Source organism: Mobula hypostoma, chromosome 17 (genome assembly GCF_963921235.1).
Source record: "Mobula hypostoma chromosome 17, sMobHyp1.1, whole genome shotgun sequence".
Classification (NCBI taxonomy): Eukaryota; Metazoa; Chordata; class Chondrichthyes; order Myliobatiformes; family Myliobatidae; genus Mobula; species Mobula hypostoma.
The window spans coordinates 39458308-39481005 of NC_086113.1; the positions used below are offsets into that span (position 1 = coordinate 39458308).

Here is a 22698-nt window from a genome sequence, read left to right on the forward strand (position 1 = left end):
TCCGTCTGGGTAGCTTCCAACCTGATGGCATGAACATTGACTCCTCTCCTACTTCTGTTAATGCCCCACCTCCCCCTCGTATCCCATCCGTTATTTATTTATATACACACTTTCTTTTTCTCTCTCTTCTTTTTCTCCCTCTGTCCCTCTCACTATACCCCTTGCCCATCCTCTTTGCTTCCCCCCTCATCCTTTTCTTTCTCCCCAGGCCTCCTGTCCCATGATCCTCTCATATCCCTTTTGCCAATCAACTGTCCAGCTCTTGGCTCCATCCCTCCCCCTCCTGTCTTCTCCTATCACTTTGGATCTCCCCCTCCCCCTCCCACTTTCAAATCTCTTAATAGCTCTTCTTTCAGTTAGTCCTGACGAAGAGTCTAGGCTCGAAACGTCGACTGTATCTCTTCCTAGAGATGCTGCCTGGCCTGCTGCGTTCACCAGCAACTTTTATGTGTGTTGCTTGAAATTCCAGCATCTGCAGATTTCCTCATGTTTCTGTTCCCAGTTATCATTTGTGCATGAGAGGAAAAATACTCCATTTTAAAAACAGTGTTGGAAGGCTAAGTAGCTGGGCATTCTCTGCAATTGTCCTGTGAATTTCCCCACACCACCAAATATGAAAATAGCTGACATCTGCTCCTCACTCCCTATACTGGGAGATTTAGGGGTTGTGACTTAACCCTATATCACTCTATCGAACACTTTGCCATGTTGTGATTGAAGCTTCATGGCAGGGTAGTTTTCAGTTTTTTGCCCTCAAACATTGAGATTAAATTATCCAATAGTTTGAAGGCAAATGTTGGAGCTGTTGCCCTTCCATTATTAAATGAGCCACAGAAAGATACTGCTATAAGATCTTGATGTTGTGTCTCGCTAGGAATGTACAACCAGGTTCTAGATGTGACTAATGTGCTATCAACATTTACGTAAGATCTGATGTGTGAATTAAACTTTTCATCGTGGTGATTTTTCCATATTTTTGTGAAATTCAGGAAAAGTGAAGGACTTAGCGGACGAGTTTTGCGAAAGCTACCCTTTCTAGCTCATGCGCTGTTCATTCGGGTAGGTTTCTTTAGCCATTCGTGAGTGTGCTAATGAATGCATACATGATGTGTAAATATTATATGTATACTCACCTGAAACGTAGGTGTAGTTAGATACAGTTGACTCTGGTGTTACTTGTCCATGAAGTGATTCCTTCTAGTTCTTAAATTCATATAAGCAAAATATTTTGGGTTCTATAGGATTGGGAGGGGGGGAATATCAAAATGCATTGGTGTTGCTCAGCAGCCCTCGGGCAACATCCTTGAAGAGTGACACAATTTATAGTTTGAATTTTGGTAATAGATCAGCAACGTGTAATATTGAACTCCTCACTCTCTATAGATTCTGCTTGTCATGCAATGCTTCTCTGATATTTTGTTTCATTACTACTGCAGTTCTGATTTAACATGAAATTTTAAGTTGATCAGAATATGCAATCAAAAATATTTATGATATGATTCATAGTTCTTAAACACAAGGATATCAAGAATTCTCAGCTTCTCAGTATTGTCAGTTTTGGTGTGAAATCCTTTATGTTGTGAAACTGCCTTGTAGAAGCATCACTGAAAATTGTGATGTGCCCTCATGAGTTTTATAATTTTCCTTCTACTCCCTTTGTATGGAGTCATTATCATATCCACCTCAACTACTTCAATGGAGGCTCCATTTGTTTCCTGGTTCAATGAAAACTGCCAATCAGTATACAATGACATGTCTGCAATTTTCTGTCCATATCAAGTGCTTGCTTCAGATTTTAAAAATCGACATTGGTATAGGGGTGAGTTTGACTTCAAAATTTCCAGGGTCAGCATTTGAACGCAACCATCAGAATACATGCATTATTCTTCTGCCAGACAAAAACTAAACAAAAATTATGACATTCTGAAAATAATCAGTCTCTCATTCCATTAGTAATTATGTTTGTTATGTTAATATGTTCTGTATTGAACTGCTCTGTATTTTTATCTTTTTTTGCACCTTATTTTCAGTCATCATCTGTAACAGTGGAGAAGTTCCTAGAAGCTCTATCCATGGTGGTGGACAGACAATTTGAAGAAAAGAAAAACCTAAACAATATTAACAGCAAGGTTTAGTGCTGCTCTTGACAAGTATATTTATGTGGCATAAAAACCTATCTTTAAGTATTGGTAATATTGCCTTCAATATGCACCATTTTATTTTTTATTACAGTAGAGGTAACGGATATGTATGTTGTTTCTTTCCACGTTAGTAAACAATGTTTCTCTGAAATTACATGGTATAATCTTTCAACCTCATACCCCAAGACCCAGAGGTTTTCCTTTAATCATTGTTTCATGTGCCTCTCCTGCTAAACCTACATGGAATCTACAATGCATAAACAGACTGTTTGGCCACAGGAATGTTTTGCATTGGTGCTTGTCCTCTGCATGAGCTTGCCCAATCCAGCAACTATCAGCATTTCATTTTTTCACTTTCTGCTTAGTGTACTTACAGTACTTACATTAATTCAGGAATGATATATATGTATAAATAAATATAAACTATTACCTAAAATATGAAGTAACAGAATTTCTTGATTATGACTACTTGGGCCACAATAATATTTGGAAAAGGATTTAAAAAAAAAACGTGTTGTGGTATTTTCAGGTAATGGCAGTGCAAGATGCATTTACACACATTAACTCTCCCATTTCTGGAAAAAATTCTTGTGGTTTTTAGAATAGTTTTTTCTCTATTAAATACCTACTTCAAGCATTAGCCATTGACAGCTATTAGTTTGTAATAGATTTACTCATATGGTAGGACCATGACATGTAGTTATCTCAAATCACTTGCCAGTCACACCTCAGTATGTATGATTGCATATCACACCTACTTAGGTAATTAATTTTAAGATTATATACTTATTTTAAGAGGTGCTGCAACATAATGAATTTATGTAGAAACAAATTGATCACACTAATTTATGCTGATGGTATTTATAGTGGTATTTGTGCTCTGCATGAGTTTTTTTTGCAACTCTTATCAGTCTATCCCTTTTTTTCACAGTGCTATCCTGTTAAGTGTCTCTACTGTACCCATCACAGCAGCTCATTGTCATGTTATGTTCCACATTTCAGTCTTTCTCTGAGTAAAGGAGTTTCTTTTGCACTTCCTATTAACTTATTTCTGAGATTGCTCTTCTGGCCTCCAAAAGATTGGCTGACCCATTTTCCCCATAAGCAAAAAGATTCTTTAATGTTAAATTGTAGGGACATGCTAACATTATTACCACCACGTAATTATTGAACTGTGCACAAAATTTCCCCTACATTCGAACCAAAGGAAATCCCAAATGATTTTGGTAGTTGAACTTAATGACTTTTTTCAAGAATTTAAGCACCTTGGATCAAGAGGCAGATTCCATTCCTTTTATATTTGAGTAGTTATCTCATTACCATAACGCTTAGAATAGAAACATTGACATTTGGGGAGACAGGAGATATTTTTAATTATATCAATAAATCTGTGTTCATACTCTTGTGCTGTGCAAAATCTGGATTTTGCATATGATTAAGATTCTGTTCTATTGTTTTGAACTTAAGAATATGGGGAAAAACTAATGTAATAATATTACGTTTTATAACAAAGTTAAGATGAATTTTCTGCATGTTTTACCGTATTGACTGGATTTAAGTATTTGTGGTGTAATAGTTGAAGTCTTAAGAACTAAAAACAAAAGACTCCAACAAATTCATGTAATTTAATTTTTGGTTTTGGTAACTGGGGCATTGATTTTAAGAAGGGATTTCCCAGTTATTTTGTTAAACAAATGTTCATTGTATCTTATTGTGTACATTTTTACTTTGTAAGATATAATGCAGTAATCACTCTTTATTAGTCAATAGATAACTTCTTGAGGATAAGCATTAGAATTATCCCAAGCCTTGTGTACATCACATAGTTTATCTTTAAATTGTTGCCAAAAATATTGATGTTACTTGAATATTGTACTAAGTAAATTAATTACTGACACACATTATACTGTCTGACCATATTGCTGTACCATCATTAGAAATGTAATTAAAGATGATAGTGAAACTACATAAACTGTATTTATCTATGCGGTATTATGTTGGAGAACCAGACCAACATTCAAAAATAAATTAGAAATTTAATTTTACTTTACACAACTGAATATTTTGTGTTCGTGAAATTTGATTTTTCATAAGCTATATGGTATGTACGGGAAGAAATGCTTGTTTAACAAGTTAACTTTAATTTTTTATGTGCAATGTTAAGGAAATTAACTTCCATCTGTTGTCTTATTTTATTCCATTAAAACACTTGTTTTCAAGATATTCAGCAGTATATTTTCATAGAACATAGGCAGGTGTTGAAATGATTGCTCTTGGCATGTTTCTGATTGTATGTTTTGTATTTGACTGTTTTCTAATATTTTTGATAATGTTAATAAAAATAAGTCAAAAAACAGTGTAGGTTTATTTAGCCCAGCATACCACTGGTGACTGGTTAGAATTGCCTGTCCAATCTGATCTGGCTGCAGTGAAGTTCACAAATTTTATGTTGGTAATTATGAATTTAGGCCAGCTCAATATCTAGTGAATATCCGTTTGGGTTCCTGGTATTCTTAATGTTTCTATAAATATAGGAGTAGATCACTCTGCTCTTCATGCCTGTTACACCACTCTGTCATTGCATGATTGATCAAGATCCCAATTCTGTTTGTGTTGTATTGCCATTGTTGCCTAACATTAACATCATTCTCTAATTTTATGCATATGCAGATGAAATATCTTTAGTAACAGTACAAACTTGTTTCAAATGCATTGGGCTAATGGTGCAAAGATTCACAGCTCCAGCTACCTACATGCAATGAAGTCTCTTGACTATTAGATAATGAATGTCAGATGCGTTTGGAATAGATTATGTTTGACATGGCCTGACTCTTTATGCCCTGGCCAAAACCATGGTTCCAAAATTAAATGCCTGGTATATTTGATAGTGCAATCATTGGCTGTAACCTAAATTGGAAGCCTCACTGTTAGAGCCATCTTGCAAAGCAGAGTAATCTTAGTGGCAACTTGCCTCTGTAGATTAACTTCAGAGATCAAACCTTGATTGCTCTGATGCTCAAACCCATATGTACTTTGGTACTGAGAGTTCATAATATCAATGCATATTCTAGTTCTCTAAATGTCTGAAATTCAGAAGTATTTAGAAAACACTTGTATTAAAAGACTTCATCTTCTGCCTTGCAAATTGACCAAAAATATTAACCAATAAACAAACTATTGCCTTTTAAATGAAGGATTTTAATTCCATTCAAATGAAAAGGTTGGTGTTTATTTGAGGAGTTAAGTACAAAGGTTGTGAGTCCTCACAACAATTAGGAAGTGCAGCTGGACTTGGCACAAAATCTAGTGACATCACAGCTGATCAATTGCACATATACCTGTAACTGCATCTGAACTTTATGTGTTGTAGTACTGTACATGTTCTCTGCAAGTCCAGAGTGTCCTGATATTTGCACTGATTGGTAGCTTGAATGCAATCTAGCCTAAAGTTAAGGATTTGCAAGGCTGGAATATACTTCCCTGAATATTTGCTGGAAATATTCCTCTACCCATTGTGTGTTAAATAGGTCCAGTAAGCCATGAGCCTGAGAGGCATTTGTTTCTCTTCATTGTATTCGTGTGTTAGATTTTTGGCAACCGGATCTCCAAACAGGTAAAACAATTCACCCAATCGAGAAGCTACAATTCATGGAGAGTTCCCAGAGGAGACAGGATGGCTGGAAAGAAAATTAGTTTTTGATTTTTTTTTAAGTACAAAAGTAAACCTCAAACAGGAAATACTTGATTTTTTTTCTCTCTGGTGGAAAAACCACCAGTAGAAAATTATTTACGAATAATTTAATTTGGAGTCCAAAGATGAAATTAAGAATGCTGTCAATATTGCTCCACTAGAGGGAGTCTTGAGGTTGTAAATGTAAAGGAACTTTTGTTCCATATTAATTTTAGTTTGTGCCAAAAGAAAAGGATTTTGCATGTTTACAAAGCAATAAGACATTTGTAAAGCTGGACTGAGCAGTCGAAACACTTCCGAAGGCCATTCATGTTTTATTTAATCATAGTCAAATGACTAAAAAACTTTATCTTCAGTCACATCTACAAGGTCATCCCTCAGTCTGCAATGCACTACCCAATACAATTCCAGCCTACCCACCACCTTCCCATAACTCAGCCTTTCAAATCCTGGCAATACTTGAATTTATAAACATTTGAAGACATTCTTTTTATTTTTTTTAAATGAAATATAAAAATATGTTAAAATGCTTGTAAGTAATCGAATAGATTAAAATAAAATCCTAACAAAACAGCTGAATAACTAGCAGACAATAACGTGCTGGTTGAATGCTCCAATAAGTAAGAACTTTGAGTATGAAACTTGAAAGTGTCTGTGTGTGTATGTGTGTGTATATATATATATATATATGTATGCATATATATATATGTATGTATATATATATATATATATATATATATGTATGTATGTATGTATGTATATATGTATGTATGTATATATGTATGTATGTATATATGTATGTATATATGTATGTATGTATGTGTATATGTATATATGTGTGTATGTATGTGTATATATGTGTGTATGTATGTGTATATATATGTATATATATATATGTATTTATGTTTACATATTTATAATTTTTGTATTATTTTTATTCACTAATTCACCTGAGGTGTGAACTTTTCCTGGTGCTGTCACCCCCGGGGATGCGTCTCTTCCAGTATGCCTTTAATAGGTGCTGCAATGGGCAGTGTAACTTCCCCAGTGATTGCCTGTGGAAAGGCGTATTTCATTGCCCTATCTTAGGCTTTGCTGTGCTAATGATGAGAAATGGATTGTATGTGGCAATTGCTCCACCTGTTTTCGCTCACTCTGCTCCTCATTCCACTCTTGTCAGCAAAGTCTTGCCATTGTCACTGGAGAATCCACACAAGGTAAGTACAGACAGCATGTAGGCTCCTGCTGAACATGGATGACTTGCCACTGATCAGAAAACTCCAGCCAAATGTATTGTTAACATGGGCAAAGGGTATGTTAAAAACATAATGGGTTAATTTGGCAAACTGAAAGGGCTAATACCCAATTAGGGTTATATACTGGTAACAGGTTCATAACTGTAGTATTTCTTGTGAAGTGTATTTACAGCATGATAATCAATTGTCTATTCGGCCAAGGTACAAAAATAAAAGCCAGCAGAAAATGAATGTGGAAGAAAAGGGTACAAACTGGGATCCCAGGAATGAAAGGGTTAATGTGAACTGTTTGATGGCTCTGGGCCTCTATTCAGTGGAGTTTAGAATAATAAAGGGGGATCTCATTGAAACCTATCGAATATTGAAAGGCCTAGATAGAGTAGACATCGAGTGGGGGAGTCTCGGACCACAGAGTACAGTCTCAGAATCCAGTTTAGATTAGATTAGATTCAACTTTATTGTCATTGTGCTAAGTACAGGTACAAAGCCAATGAAATACATTTAGCATCTGACCAGAAATGCAAAGAATAGTGTTATTTACAAAATAACTGCGAATAAAAAAAGTGCTACAGCACACAAATATAGAAGTACTGAGACAGTACAATACGGATGCAATACTGCTTAGCGCTGTGATGAGAGGTTCAGCACTGTCACAGCCCCAGGGAAGAAGCTCTTCCTGTGTCTGCTGGTGCGGGAGCGGAGGCTCCTGTAGCACCTACCGGATGGGAGGAGAGTAAAAGGTCTATGGTTAGGGTGAGATGCATCCCTGATAATGCTTTTCACCCTGCCCAGGCAGCGTTTATGGTAGATGTTCTCAGTGGTGGGCAATTGGGTGCCAATAATCCGCTGGGCAGTTTTCACCACGCGCTGGAGTGCCTTGCGGTCTGATACGGGACAATTGCCATACCATACTGAGATGCAGTTGGTGAGTATGCTCTCAATGGTATAGTGATAAAAGTCCGTCAATATCCTGGGACAGAGGTGAGCTTTCTTGATGCTCCGCAGGAAATAAAGGCACTATTGTGCCTTTTTGATCAGGACGGAGGAGTTCAGGGACCAGGTGAGATCCTCGGAAATGTGGACACCAAGGAATCTGGAGCTTGAAACACACTCCACTACAGTTCCGTTGATGTAGATAGGGACATGACTGTGACTCCTGGCATGCCTGAAGTCCACAATGATCTCCTTGGTCTTCTGGGTGTTAAGGGCCAGGTTGTTGTTGGCACACCACGCGGCCAGGTGCTGGACTTCATCCCTGTAGGTCGTCTCATCATCCCCTCTGATCAGACCAACCACCGTGGTTTCGTCTGCGAACTTGATTATGGAGTTAGAACCATGTACAGGAATGCAGTCATAGGTGAAAAGGGAGTACAGAAGAGGGCTCAGCACACAGCCTTGAGGCACGCCGGTATTCAGGGTGAGAGTGGAGGAGGAGAAGTTGTCTAACTTAACTGATTGGGGTCTGTTAGTCAGAAAGTCCAAGGTCCAATTGCAGAGGGATACACTGATACCAAGCTGGCGAAGTTTGGTGATTAGCTTGGAAGGGATCACAGTATTGAATGCCGAACTGAAGTCAATGAACAGCATTCTGATGTAAGAGTTGGGGCTGTCCAGGTGGGTCAGGGCAGAGTGAAGTTCTGTGGAGATGGCATCCTCTGTTGACCTGTTGGTGTGGTAGGCAAATTGATGGGGGTCCAGGGTAGAGGGCAGACAGGATTTCAGATGTGATAGAACCAGTCTCTCAAAGCAGTTTGCAATGATGGGGGTGAGTGCAACTGGACGGAAGTCATCAGGCCCGTGGCAGTGGAATGCTTTGGCACTGGCACGATGGTGGCGATCTTGAAGCTTGTGGGGACAACTGCCTGGGCCAGGGACAGATTAAAAATGTCCGTGAAGTCCCCGGCCAACTGCCCTGCACAGACTCTGAGCACACGGTCAGGTATTCCATCCGGACCAGCTGCCTTCCGTACATTCACCCTGCTCAGGGTGGCATAAATGTTGTAGTTTAATCACTGTAAATGGTCCTGTGACTAGGCTAGAATTAAATTGGGAGATTGCTTTAGAGCAGAGATGAAAAGAAATTTCTTTAGCCAGGGTGTTGGTGAATCTGTGGATTTCATTGCCATGGATGGCTGTGGAGGACAAGTCATTAGATACGTATATTTAAAGTGATGATTGATAGGTTCTTGATCAGTGAGGATGACATAGGTTATGAGGAGAATTGAGAGGCCAATAAATCAGCCATTATATAATGGCAGAGCAGACCAGGTGGGCAGAATGTCCTAATTCTGCTCTTTATGTTTTATGGTCTAAACAAAAGTCTGCCAAATTGCAATGAAATGTTAGTTTATCTAATGCATTTCTTTTGTACTCAGCTTCTCTATGCATTTGCATGTTCTACACTGGAGCCTCCTAACTTTCACTGGAGGGGCCAACAAAATTGAAGGAGTGGCAGAGACAGGATATTTAAATATGATCCACAGAGCCATTGCTATCCTAATAAATAATATTCTATAGGATGATTGCTTGACTGTTGCAACATTCCATGTGGTCCTTTGAACATTTGTTTTGACAATCATATTGACAACAATCTGACCATGAATGATTGAAGTTTGATCTTCTGTTATAACACTGAGATACTGATGCATTGGATGCTGGGAAATTCTGTTTTATGCCACACACAATGTGTTTGAAGAACACAGCAGGTCAGACAGCATCTTTGGAGGGAGAAGGATAGTTGACATTTTAGACTGGAAAGGAGGTGGGGAGCCAGAGGGATGAAGGTATAAGTTAAGGACAGGTCATGAGGTCAGGGGATTGGAAAGAGAAGAGGTGAAGAAGCCAGAAGGATAAGGCAAAACCAAGGCAGGGCAGAGGGGAGTGGTCCCCAGAGGTGTTAGGGGAATCAATGTTGATGCCATCAGGTTTGATACTACAAAGACAGAATACAAACTGTTGCTCCAATCTGTGGCAATAGAGGGGGCTGAGGATAGACATGTCAAAATGGGAATGGAAAGTGGCCTCTGGGAGAGCCTGGTTGTTTTGGCAGACAGAGCATAGGTACACGACAGAAATCCCCCAATCTGCATCAGGTCTCACCATTGTAGTGGAGGCCTCACCAGAAACACTAAACAATAAATGACTCTGATGGATTCACAGGCAAAATACTGCTTCACCTGACAGGGTTGTTTAGGGTCCTGAACAATGATGATAGTTTCTACCCTATTTCTTTCCAGTCCTGCTGAAGGTTCTCAATCCAAAAATCAACTGTCCATTTCCTTCCACTGAAGATGCCTGACCTACTGAGCTCCTTCAGACACAAGCATATGTGTTTGCTCCAGCATCTATAGCCTCCCTTGTGTCTAAATTCTGTTTTATGATTGGATGCGCAGACGTACTAATAATGTTCCTCACTTCCATGCTTGCAAGAATAGACTTCAAGCTCTCTGCCGGGTTGGTGCTATTCTCCATATTTGTTAATACATGCAAGCTTTCTGGTGAACCTGCCAATGCATCAGGCATTTCGTTATGAATAACCATCAGTTTTATTCTGTTGGCTGATTTATTGAAGTCCTCATCTTGGTCTTCCACCTTGAGGAGCAGGCCACACATGCTTGTAACTTACTATAGGTATATTCTTCTTGTAAGATGGTTGTTTAGTTTCCGTAACAAAGTTGATGATTCAGAGTATTGATTCAGCAGGTTATATATAGTATCAGGAAAGATCGTGTGATAAGAAGTTAATAGGATATGCAGAGGAGGAATGGGTATTCTTCTTGATTTCAGCTCTACACTGGCAGTGTTCTCTGTATGGCAGCACTCTTATTTTCCATAGGGAAGATAAACTATCACCAAATAATGGAATGCAGCTGGGATCTCTCTCAAAACTCAGGATGTTGTCTCTTACCTACTGAAGCCCTTTGCACATGTCCAAGAAAGTAGCAATGCTAACAGCATTCACATACAGCATGCTAAGGAAGCCAAGTGGCCCAAGGCAGTAGTTGAAGTCCATCATCACAACCTGAAGTGTTCAATTAATTGAATCAAAATACAGAACTAATAGGTAAAACCCATAAATAGCAACTGGCAAGAGATACAAACCAAAGTCACTGGAATGAGGGTTCTGAATAAATTGAGGTATTTTAATGAATGGCTTTTTATTCTAAAAACTATAAATATTTATTAGGAACTTGGCTCATTGTGAGTTACTTTTCATTTCATTTATTGATGAGTCTTAATGTTTTTCCTTATACTTCCTGCTCCCTCTGGGAATATTACAAAGAAAATATGTTCATTAAGAAAATCAAATCTGAAAAATATGATTGATTTATATTGCTTTTTAAGCAATTGCCCCATTTGAATCCTGTTACAGGTACAAATGTGTAGATGGAAGCAAGAACTTCATCTCTGACTTCTGATGACTGACAGCCTTATCTTATAGTTTCAGTTATCAGAAACAATGGACGAAGATAGGTTGTGACGTATACCACAGTGATATACCACCAGCAGGAAAGGAGTGGAGGCCATAAGCAAAGTGTCACAAACAACAAAGCTCCATGACAATTTACAATGATTAAACTACCAACTGGTAGGTTTTTGGACTGTGGGAGGGGAACTGGAGCACCCAGAGGAATCCCATGCAGTCATGGGGAGAACTTACAAACTATTTGCAGGCAGTGGCGGGAGTCGAACCCATGTCGACTGTAAATACTGTAAATTGTTATGCTAACCACAAACCCCATTGTATGGCCAGATATGGGTGATAGAGATGATAGATAGAACAGAAGCAGATTCATGTAAGGCATGGTAGCAAGTAATTGGGGAGGAGATCCAAAGTGATGGGCACTTTTGCTGTTCCACTTAATTCAATCTTCCTGAAAAATTCGTACTATGAAATTCTGGATAGCATAACTATGGATCAACTAAAATGAGAATCAATCTTCAGGGAATAAAACCTGTACACAATTTAACTTCTAAGTGATACTTTATGGCTGATGAAACCAATCATGTGGGCATGGGCAACACACACAAATTGCTGGAGGAATTCAGCAGGTCCGACAGCATCTATGGAAAATAGTAAACATTTGACGTTTCGGGGTGAGACCTTTAATCAGGACTGGAGAAAATTGATGAGAAGTCAGAGTAAGAAGGTGGGGGAAGGGGAAGAAGAAATACAAGGTAGTAGGTGATAGGTGAAACTGGGAGAGGATAGGGGTGAAGTAAAGAGCTGGGAGGTCAATTGGGGAAAGAGATAAAGGGCTGGAGAAGGGGAATCTGATAGGAGAGAACAGAAGACCATGGAAGAAAGGGAAGGGGGAGGTAATGGGCAAGTAACAAGATAAGGTGAGCAAGGGAAATGGGAATGGGGAATGGTGAAGAGTGGGGGCATTACCAGTAGTTCAGAGAAATTGATGTTCATGCATCAGGTTGGAGGCTACACAGATGGAATTTAAGGTGTTGCACCTCCAACCTGAGTGTGGCCTCATCGTGGCAGTAGAAGAGGCCATTGACTGACACGTTGGAATGGGAATGGGAAGTGGAATTAAAATGGGTGGGCCACTGGGAGATCCTGCTTTTTCCGGCAGCTGGAGCATAGGTGATTGGCGAAGTGCCAAGCTATATCGGGTCTCACCAATATACAGGAGGCGACTCCGGGAGCACCGGATACAGTAGATGACCCCAGTAGACTCACAGGTGAAGTGTTGCCTCACCTGGAAAGACTGTTTGGGGCCCTGAAGGGTAGTGAGGGAGGAGGTGTAGGGGCAGGAGTAGCAATTGCTCCGCTTGCAAGGATAGTGCGAGGAGGGACGAATGGACAAGGGAGTCACATAGGGAGTGATCGCTGAAGAAATTGGGGGAAGGGAATGACGTGTTTGGTGTTAGGATCCTATTGGAGGTGGTGGAAGTTAAAGAGAATTATGTGCTGGACACGGAGGCTGGTGGGGTGGTGGGTGAGGACAAGAGGACCCCTATCCCTGGTAGTGTGGCAGGAGGATGGGGTAAGAGCAGATGTGCGTGAAATGGAAGAGATGTGGTTGAGGGCAGCATTGATGGTGGAGGAAGGGAAGTCCCTTTCTTTGAAAAAGGAGGACATCTCCTTCATTCTGGAATGAAAAGCCTCATCCTGTGAGATGGAGGAGTTGAGAGAAGAGAAGGGCATTTTTACAAGTAACAAGGTGGGAAGAGGTACAGTCCAGGTACCTGTGAGATTCACTGGGTTTATTGAAGCTCATCAGTAAATAAACTGCTTCCAAAGTTAAAGACAGAGAGATTGAGAAAGGGGAGGGAGGGGTCAGAAATGGACCAGGTAAATTTGAGATCAGGATGGAAACATTTTAGCATTTTGTGTTTGTCACTTGGATTTCCAACATCTGCAGATTTTCTCTTGTATGGGTATATGGGACATTCTCTGTCCATTGAAACTACATAGGGGAAAAATAATAGATGGATTTTCCTGCTATTAGCACATTGCTAAAGGTATATCCCTGCTATTTAAGGCACAGTTCAGGACAGATTTGTTTTATCACCTAATCTTCTGGTCAGTTGTATATTCATAGAACCATCTTCAACACTGAAACCAAAAGGGATTAGTTTGGGTGTTTGGCTTTTAGACCAGACACCAATATTGAAGATTCAAAGGGGTTCTGTTGTTTGGGATGTACTACCATTGTAAATATGTAATACTGCAAAGTTACCTGACTATATTCCAAATGTTAAAGTTAAGTAGGTGATTATTACAATTGAAGCTGTAGTTAGTCACTTATTACAAACAAGAGAGAATCTGCAGATGCTGAAAATCCAAGCAACACACACAAAATGCTGGAGGAACTCAGCAGGCCAGGCAGCATCTATGGCAAAAAGTACAGTCAACATTCCGGGCGGAGACCTGCCAAAGGGTCTTGGCCTGAAATATCAACTGTACTTTTTCCATGGATGCTACCTGGCATGCTGAGTTCCTCTAGCATCTTGTGTGTGTTGCTTAGTCACTTATTATTAACTTTGTGTTGAAAAGGCATAAAACATTGCGTCAGGAGAGTGAGATTATCTTGGATTCTCCTGGACTGTCTCTTCTAGAGGGTTGATGTGTGAATAAAGACTTCTATATTTCCCAGTTACAGCTTCCGTGTGGCTCAAAAGTCACAACGGACATTTATGTGTAGCCCCCCTGGCCAGCCTCAGGGTCGCTCAGCTCGCTGTCGTCTAGGGAAACAGCCCTCAGCCCCACCTAACTGGGTAATAGTTTGTGTGGATGCTGTGTGATGTACCCCACCCTGCACAAATAACAGACAATACACCAGATGCAATTAAATGATTTACAGTTTATAGATATTACTGGAACTATATAATTAAGAGAGAATAAAATATAAAAGGAAAATAAAAGGTGCCACACTTATCAAAGTTCAATCTCTTCGTGCACAAACAGTTGGAGCTCAGGACCCTCCTTCTTCACTCTGTGATCCCCTCGGACCACCTCGACCTGCTGCCTGAGACCAACAACGGTGGTCGACCAGACGCTCCACATGAGTCCATCTCCATCTCCTCTCCTCGCCGAACACCCTGGACCTCGGACTCCTGCTCGGGGTCCAACCCCGTTAGCGGACTCACAGCACCTGGTCCATCCTCTGTCTCTCTCTCCCGCCTTCTCCCCAAAAACCTGCGCATCACACTAACTTACAGACACACAGAAAGAATAACATCTATCCCAATTGGTTTGTTCATCCTCTTATCAGTAACATGATCCAAATAAACTGGTAGCGGGAGGACTTTCTCAGCAGTTAACATAACAAAGCAGCCATTTTAATTAGACTATGCAGTAACATAAAAGAAGAAACCCCTTACACATGTAAAAGTAGTCTTTACTTGTGTAGTTGTTACTCATAGTGAAACTGAGGACAGGAAGTTTTTAGTTGTTCAATCAGTGCTGTTTTTTATCAGTGAATGTATACAGTATACAACCTGTTCACAGACATCCATGAAAAACAGAAGAACCCTAAAAGAATGAATGACAGAAAACCATTAGGATCCCAAAGCCCCCTCTTCCCCCGCACAAGCAGGAGCAAAGCATCAACATCCCTTCAACATCCCCCTCCCCCACCCATTTCAGCAAAAAGTGTCAGTGCCCTCCACTCACCAAGCATCTGCAAAGCCCCCAAAGAGAGACCATGATCTTCAGTCAACAAAAACATTGTTTGCCCGACAGATCGAGATGCAGCAGGCACTCTCTCCTTCACTAATCAGGGACAGAGAGCTGTCACCATTTCACAGCGAAAGGGGAGACTAACAGTGAGTGTTACGATGCTGCAGTCTGCCACTTTGCTTTTTATTCCGAGATTCTCCGACACGAGAATTGGCAGCAAACTCTCCCCACTATGGAGAGAAAGAGAGAAAGAGAGAGAGAGCAGTTGCTCAAATACTGAGTCCTCGGTCCGCACATCTGCCACATTCATTACCCCACCCCACAGGCAGACATTTGCACGGGTCTAACAAGGTTAAATGGTCATTGTGAATTGTCCTGTGGTTAGGGCAGGATTACATTAGATGGGTCGCTGGGTGGTGTAGTTCATTGGCCAGAAAGACCTGTTCCATGCTGTATCCTGAAAGAGAAAGCTATAGATAGATTGATAAATGGAACATAAGAGACTATTTGTAGGGAAAATCTTCAAAAGCAGCTTCCATCATTGTCACAGCCTGATGTATGATAGTATAGAAATAGTAGAACTGAGAATGAGCTGAAGGATGGGAGGCTGGATAGGGGGACAGCTGAATCTGGATGACACAGAAACATGGGTAGGGGTTGTAGATGCAGATCGCTGAGATAGTGTCAGAAATGGGTGAGGTTACAGGTGCAAAATTAGGTGACGTTTGTCACTGTGTATATATCTTTGGGAAATTCAACTTGGGATTAATTAGGAGACGGAATCTGTGAAAGATCTACCTCAGCAACCATATCATATCACTTGTTGTTTATAAATTGTTATCAATCAGTATCAGTTTTAATATCACTGGCATATGACATGATATTTGTTAACTTAGCGACAGCAGTACTACGCAATATGTGTTAATATAGGAAAAAAATAAGTAAATCAATTACAGTAAGTATATATGCATATTAAATAGTTAAATTAAGAAAAGCGCAAAAACAGAAATAATACAAGTGGTGTACATGGGTTCAATGTCCATTTAGGAATTGGATGGCAGAGGGGAAGAAACTGTTACTGATCACTGAGCATGTGCCTTCAGGTTTCTGTACCTCCTTCCTGGTTCCTGAGGTTGTCATAGCCGGGGTGACAGTGGGGATAAACTCCCTCTACCTATAAAGTGCTTCAAATAGCGTGCGATTCTAACAGCCTCTGACAACCAAGTCCAAATCTTGGCCTTCACACTTGGCTTAGCTACTAGGCCCAGTAGAACTGTTTCTACTGACAAGAGAAAGGTCAAAGGCGGACCACTGGCGCCTCAAAACCAGTTGCTTCGAGGAGGTGGGGCTCGTCAGCCTTGGATGGCAGCCCGCCTAGGAGAAGGAAAACTCTGATTTTAAACCTCTGCTGCCTTGTAGTCATACCCACCTATGGGTACGGCTTAGGGAGTAAACCCCGAGGAAGAAATCCAGAGCTGGGGTCCCTAAGGCAGTTTGATGTTGTTTACAACTTCACTCTGGTAACCTCTGTGATGGCACTGGTGCCAAGCTGTATCAGTGCTTGCCCTTCCCTTGGACTATATCAATGACATGGAGAACGGGAACCCACTGCATGGACAATAGCCTGTTCGTCAAATCTTCCTGCCCAGGCTTATGCCCTGGAGAGGACACAGTCCACCTACTACAACCTCCTTCCTGATGGTAACCATGAGAAGAAGGCATTCTCAGGGTGCTGGGGGTCCTTAATGATGGACACTGCCTTTCTGAGACACTGCTCCCTGAAGATGTCTTGAATACTATGGAGGCTCGTACCCAAGATGGAGCTGACTAATTTTACAACTTCCTGTAGCTTCCTTCGATCCTGTGCAGTAGCCCCTACACCCCACACCAGACAGTGATGCATCTTGTCAAAATACCCTCCAGGGGACATCTATAGAAGTTTTCAAGTGTTTAGGTAACAAACCAAATCTCCTCAAACTCCTATAGAAACATACTGGCTGTCTTGTCTTCTTTGTAGCTACATCTATACGTTGGGACCAGGTTAGATCCTTAGAAATCTTGACACCCAGGAACTTGAAATTGCTTGCTCTCTCCACTTCTGATGAGGATTGGTTCGTGTTCCCTTGTCCTACCCTTCCTGAAATATAACAAACAAAGTATAGCGGGAAATATTAGGATAGGTGACCAAAAGCTTGTTCAAATAGACAAGGTTCAAGGAGGTTCTGAAGGAAAGAGCGAGGAGGGAAAAATGAAGATTACATTGACAATCACTCTCCCTGTAGGGAAGCATTTGATCTCCATATAGCTCCGCGAAGGACACACTTAGGGAAATAAAGGTTCCTCAACTCTTAGTTTCCTATTCTCAACAGAAGGGAAGCTTTCAAATGATCTAGCAAGGGGATAGCACTGGCCAGCACAAAGACCTATGGTTGAAATGGAAATCTGCTACCGGAGGAGGTGCATAAGATATTTCATAGAAACATAGAAACATAGAAAATAGGTGCAGGAGTAGGCCATTCGGCCCTTCGAGCCTGCACCGCCATTTATTATGATCATGGCTGATCATCCAACTCAGAACCCAGCCTTCCCTCCATACCCCCTGACCCCTGTAGCCACAAGGGCCATATCTAACTTCCTTTTAAACATAGCTAATGAACTGGCCTCAACAGTTTGCTGTGGCAGAGAATTCCACAGATTCACCACTCTCTGTGTGAAGAAGTTTTTCCTAACCTCGGTCCTAAAAGGCTTCCCCTCTATCCTCAAACTGTGACCCCTCGTTCTAGACCTCCCCAACATCGGGAACAATCTTCCTGCATCTAGCCTGTCCAATCCCTTTAGGATCTTATACGTTTCAATCAGATCCCCCCTCAATCTTCTAAATTCCAACGAGTACAAGCCCAGTTCATCCAGTCTTTCTTCATATGAAAGACCTGCCATCCCAGGAATCAATCTGGTGAACCTTCTTTGTACTCCCTCTATGGCAAAGATGTCTTTCCTCAGATTAGGGGACCAAAACTGCACACAATACTCCAGGTGTGGTCTCACCAAGGCCTTGTACAACTGCAGTAGTACCTCCCTGCTCCTGTACTCGAATCCTCTCGCTATAAATGCCAGCATAGCGTTCGCCTTTTTCACCGCCTGCTGTACCTGCATGCCCACTTTCAATGACTGGTGTATAATGACACCCAGGTCTCGTTGCACCTCCCCTTTTCCTAATCGGCCACCATTCAGATAATAATCTGTTTTCCTATTTTTGCCACCAAAGTGGATAACTTCACATTTATCCACATTAAATTGCATCTGCCATGAGTTTGCCCACTCACCCAACCTATCCAAGTCACCCTGCATCCTCTTAGCATCCTCCTCACTGCTAACACTGCCACCCAGCTTCGTGTCATCCGCAAACTTGGAGATGCTGCATTTAATTCCCTCATCCAAGTCATTAATATATATTGTAAACAACTGGGGTCCCAGCACTGAGCCTTGCGGTACCCCACTAGTCACCGCCTGCCATTCTGAAAAGGTCCCGTTTATTCCCACTCTTTGCTTCCTGTCTGCTAACCAATTCTCCACCCACACCAATACCTTACCCCCAATACCGTGTGCTTTAAGTTTGCACACTAATCTCCTATGTGGGACCTTGTCAAAAGCCTTTTGAAAATCCAAATATACCACATCCACTGGTTCTCCCCTATCCACTCTACTAGTTACATCCTCAAAAAATTCTATGAGATTCGTCAGACATGATTTTCCTTTCACAAATCCATGCTGACTTTGTCCGATCATTTCACCGCTTTCCAAATGTGCTGTTATCACATCCTTGATAACTGACTCCAGCAGTTTCCCCACCACCGACGTTAGGCTAACCGGCCTATAATTCCCCGGTTTCTCTCTCCCTCCTTTTTTAAAAAGTGGGGTTACATTAGCCACCCTCCAATCCTCAGGAACTAGTCCAGAATCTAACGAGTTTTGAAAAATTATCACTAATGCATCCACTATTTCTTGGGCCACTTCCTTAAGCACTCTGGGATGCAGACCATCTGGCCCTGGGGATTTATCTGCCTTCAATCCCTTCAATTTACCTAACACCACTTCCCTACTAACATGTATTTCGCTCAGTTCCTCCATCTCACTGGACCCTCTGTCCCTTACTATTTCTGGAAGATTATTTATGTCCTCCTTAGTGAAGACAGAACCAAAGTAATTATTCAATTGGTCTGCCATGTCCTTGCTCCCCATAATCAATTCACCTGTTTCTGTTTGCAGGGGACCTACATTTGTCTTTATCAGTCTTTTCCTTTTTACATATCTATAAAAGCTTTTACAGTCCGTTTTTATGTTCTCTGCCAGTTTTCTCTCATAATCTTTTTTCCCCTTCCTAATTAAGCCCTTTGTCCTCCTCTGCTGAACTCTGAATTTCTCCCAGTCCTCAGGTGAGCCACTTTCTCTGGCTAATTTGTATGCTACTTCTTTGGAATTGATACTATCCCTAATTTCTCTTGTCAGCCACGGGTGCACTACCTTCCTTGATTTATTCTTTTGCCAAACTGGGATGAACAATTGTTGTAGTTCATCCATGCAACCTTTAAATGCCTGCCATTGCATATCCACCGTCAATCCTTGAAGTGTCATTTGCCAGTCTATCTTAGCTAATTCATGTCTCATACCTTCAAAGTTACCCCTCTTTAAGTTCAGAACCTTTGTTTCTGAATTAACTACGTCACTCTCCATGTTAATGAAGAATTCCACCATATTATGGTCACTCTTACCCAAGGGGCCTCTCACGACAAGATCGCTAATTAACCCTTCCTCATTGCTCAAAACCCAGTCCAGAATAGCCTGCTCTCTAGTCGGTTCCTCGACATGTTGGTTCAAAAAACCATCCCGCATACATTCCAAGAAATCCTCTTCCTCAGCACCTTTACCAATTTGGTTCACCCAGTCTACATGTAGATTGAAGTCACCCATTATAACTGCTGTTCCTTTATTGCACACATTTCTAATTTCCTGTTTAATACCATCTCCGACCTCACTACTACTGTTAGGTGGCCTGTACACAACTCCCACCAGCGTCTTCTGCCCCTTAGTGTTACGCAGCTCTACCCATATCGATTCCACATCTTCCCGGCTTATGTCCTTCCTTTCTATTGCGTTAATCTCTTTTTTAACCAGCAACGCCACCCCACCTCCCCTTCCTTCGTGTCTATCCCTCCTGAATATTGAATATCCCTGAACGTTGAGCTCCCATCCCTGGTCACCCTGGAGCCATGTCTCTGTGATCCCAACTATATCATAATCATTAATAACAATCTGCACTTTCAATTCATCCACCTTATTACGAATGCTCCTTGCATTGACACATAAAGCCTTCAGGCACTCTTTTACAACTCTCTTAGCCCTTTTTAATGCTTGCCCTGGATTTGTCGGCCTGCCACTTTTACTTTTCCCCTTTGTACTTTTTGCTTCTACGCTCACTTTACACCCCTCTGTCTCTCTGCACTGGTTCCCATCCCTCTGTTGTGAACTAACCTCCTCACACCTAGCCGCTTTAATTTGATTCCCACCCCCCAACCATTCTAAGGAAACCTATCAGAATCCTCCCAAGAAATCTTCAACATGAAAACCTTAGGAAGCAATGTGAACCACTGTAAATATATATTGGTTATAGCAATGTGCATAAGAAAAACCTAGGGTGAGCTATTTTTGCATGATGATTACACTGCCTGATACATGAAACTTTACCAGACCAGCTGTAGGAGTCAGCTTTGGTTCACAGGATAGCAGTCTCGACTCTAAATCAAAAAGATAGGGATACTAATTCTGCCACAGAGACTTGAGTATATAATCCGAGTTGTTCTTTTACAGAATTTAGGAAGCCCTGCACTACAAAAAATCGTATTTTGATACGATGTTAAACCAAAGTCCTTAGGTGTCTACTTATTCACTTGATGATGACAAGACTTGTGCTGTTAAGTTGTGACAGACAGAGTGATTGGAGTTTAAGCATGATTTCAGTGGTTGCGATAATAAAATTGCATCCTCCTATGGCATTAAGAGTTTGATTTAAAATAAAATGAAGTAGCTGGGCATTTGTTAAACATTGCATGAAACTTAATGCAATCCATTTATTACATTTACCCAAAGGTATGTTAGAATGTATTGCAAATTGGGAACAAAAATATAATCTTGGTAGCCATAGACTTCTTCAATCCATATAAATACTATACCTTTACACACAATACATAGACTTATAAACTTATAAGAAAAATGACCATCTAATGATCTGTACATGATAACTTTCACATTTATTAATTTTCTTTCCAAGTATGATGGGAAAAATGTAAAACTATGACATTTGTTTTAAAATTATGTACAGTTTTGCTTTAAATGCAGTTTTGGACATAAAACTAAAATGTTAGGTGATGAGGCAGCTGGCTTCAGTGCACCTTGGTTACATAAAATGAGCAATAAAATGGAGATCAATAAAATGTAAGACACATGTTTTGCAAGGATGCATAATGAAACCTGAGCACTAAGATGAAAGTAACCTGTAATATAATACACGACTGTGTTAGCAGCTGAAGCAGGGTACCATACACTGAACTGACAGACCAAGTAATGTGCATTGTTTTTAATAATGCTGATTAAAATAGTATTTCTGTCAAGTGTAACCAGAACAAGGGTTTCTTTTTTCAGGACTTGCTTAGCACTGGAAAGCAATTATGGAACCATGGAGTGGAATATTAGGCTTCAACATCAGAAATAACTCTTAGCTTTCCCTACAGCGCCTTTTATATGTGCGTCACTTTTAAATAAAAATCTCTCTTATTTAATGGGTCTGGCATTTAATGAGACCTTACGGGATAAAAGCTGTTTTCAAGTATTTAATAATTTTTTGGGAGTTGCTATTGAGTTCAGTCTTGCCCTTCCTGCCCCACTCCCATCCAAGATGTCATAGAATAAACCAGAGAGTTAGTTCTCTCAGGTCTCCAACCCTGCAACGGGCATCTCTGAATTTCATCTGGATGCACCAGAAAATCTTGATGGAGCCACGATAGTTGGGAACAGAGGCTGTCTGGTGACACAAAGTTCAAGTTCCCCGTGATGGATTGGTGTGATTGGTTTCAGGAAGTCAGGCTTCGTTGATTAGCCAGTTCCTTCTGGAAAAGTATGGTGCATTCTTCGAATTGGCCTACTCAAATTGACTCCACCATATTATTCTTGATTTGTTTACTTTTTCAATTTTCTCTCTCATTCTGAAATTGTTGTTCTGTGTGAAGGGGTGTTGATCTTGTAGAGGGCATTGAAATCATACAGGATAGACTGAGTAGTCCAGTTCAGATGCCATAAAATCATAAGAGATAGGGTCAGATTTAGTCCATTTGGCCTATTAAATCTGCTCTGCCAGTTAATCACAGCTGATTTTTTTCAGTTTGAGAGATAAATATTAACTGCTAATGATGGAAAATTCCA

General features: G+C 40.7%; 1 protein-coding gene across 4 annotated transcripts in view; it reads left to right on the top strand.

Moving 5' to 3' along the window:
* Window positions 1-4478, top strand: part of trip13 (thyroid hormone receptor interactor 13) — a 40063-nt gene extending 35585 nt beyond the window's left edge. For all 4 annotated transcript variants that reach the window (XM_063069346.1, XM_063069348.1, XM_063069347.1 and 1 more), the window contains exons 13-14: window positions 990-1059; window positions 2031-4478. In XM_063069346.1, the coding sequence (XP_062925416.1) occupies window positions 990-1059; window positions 2031-2135 (175 nt within the window). In that variant the 3' untranslated portion in view covers window positions 2136-4478. The remainder of the gene's footprint in view (window positions 1-989; window positions 1060-2030) is intronic.
* The last annotated feature ends 18220 nt before the right edge of the window (window positions 4479-22698 follow it).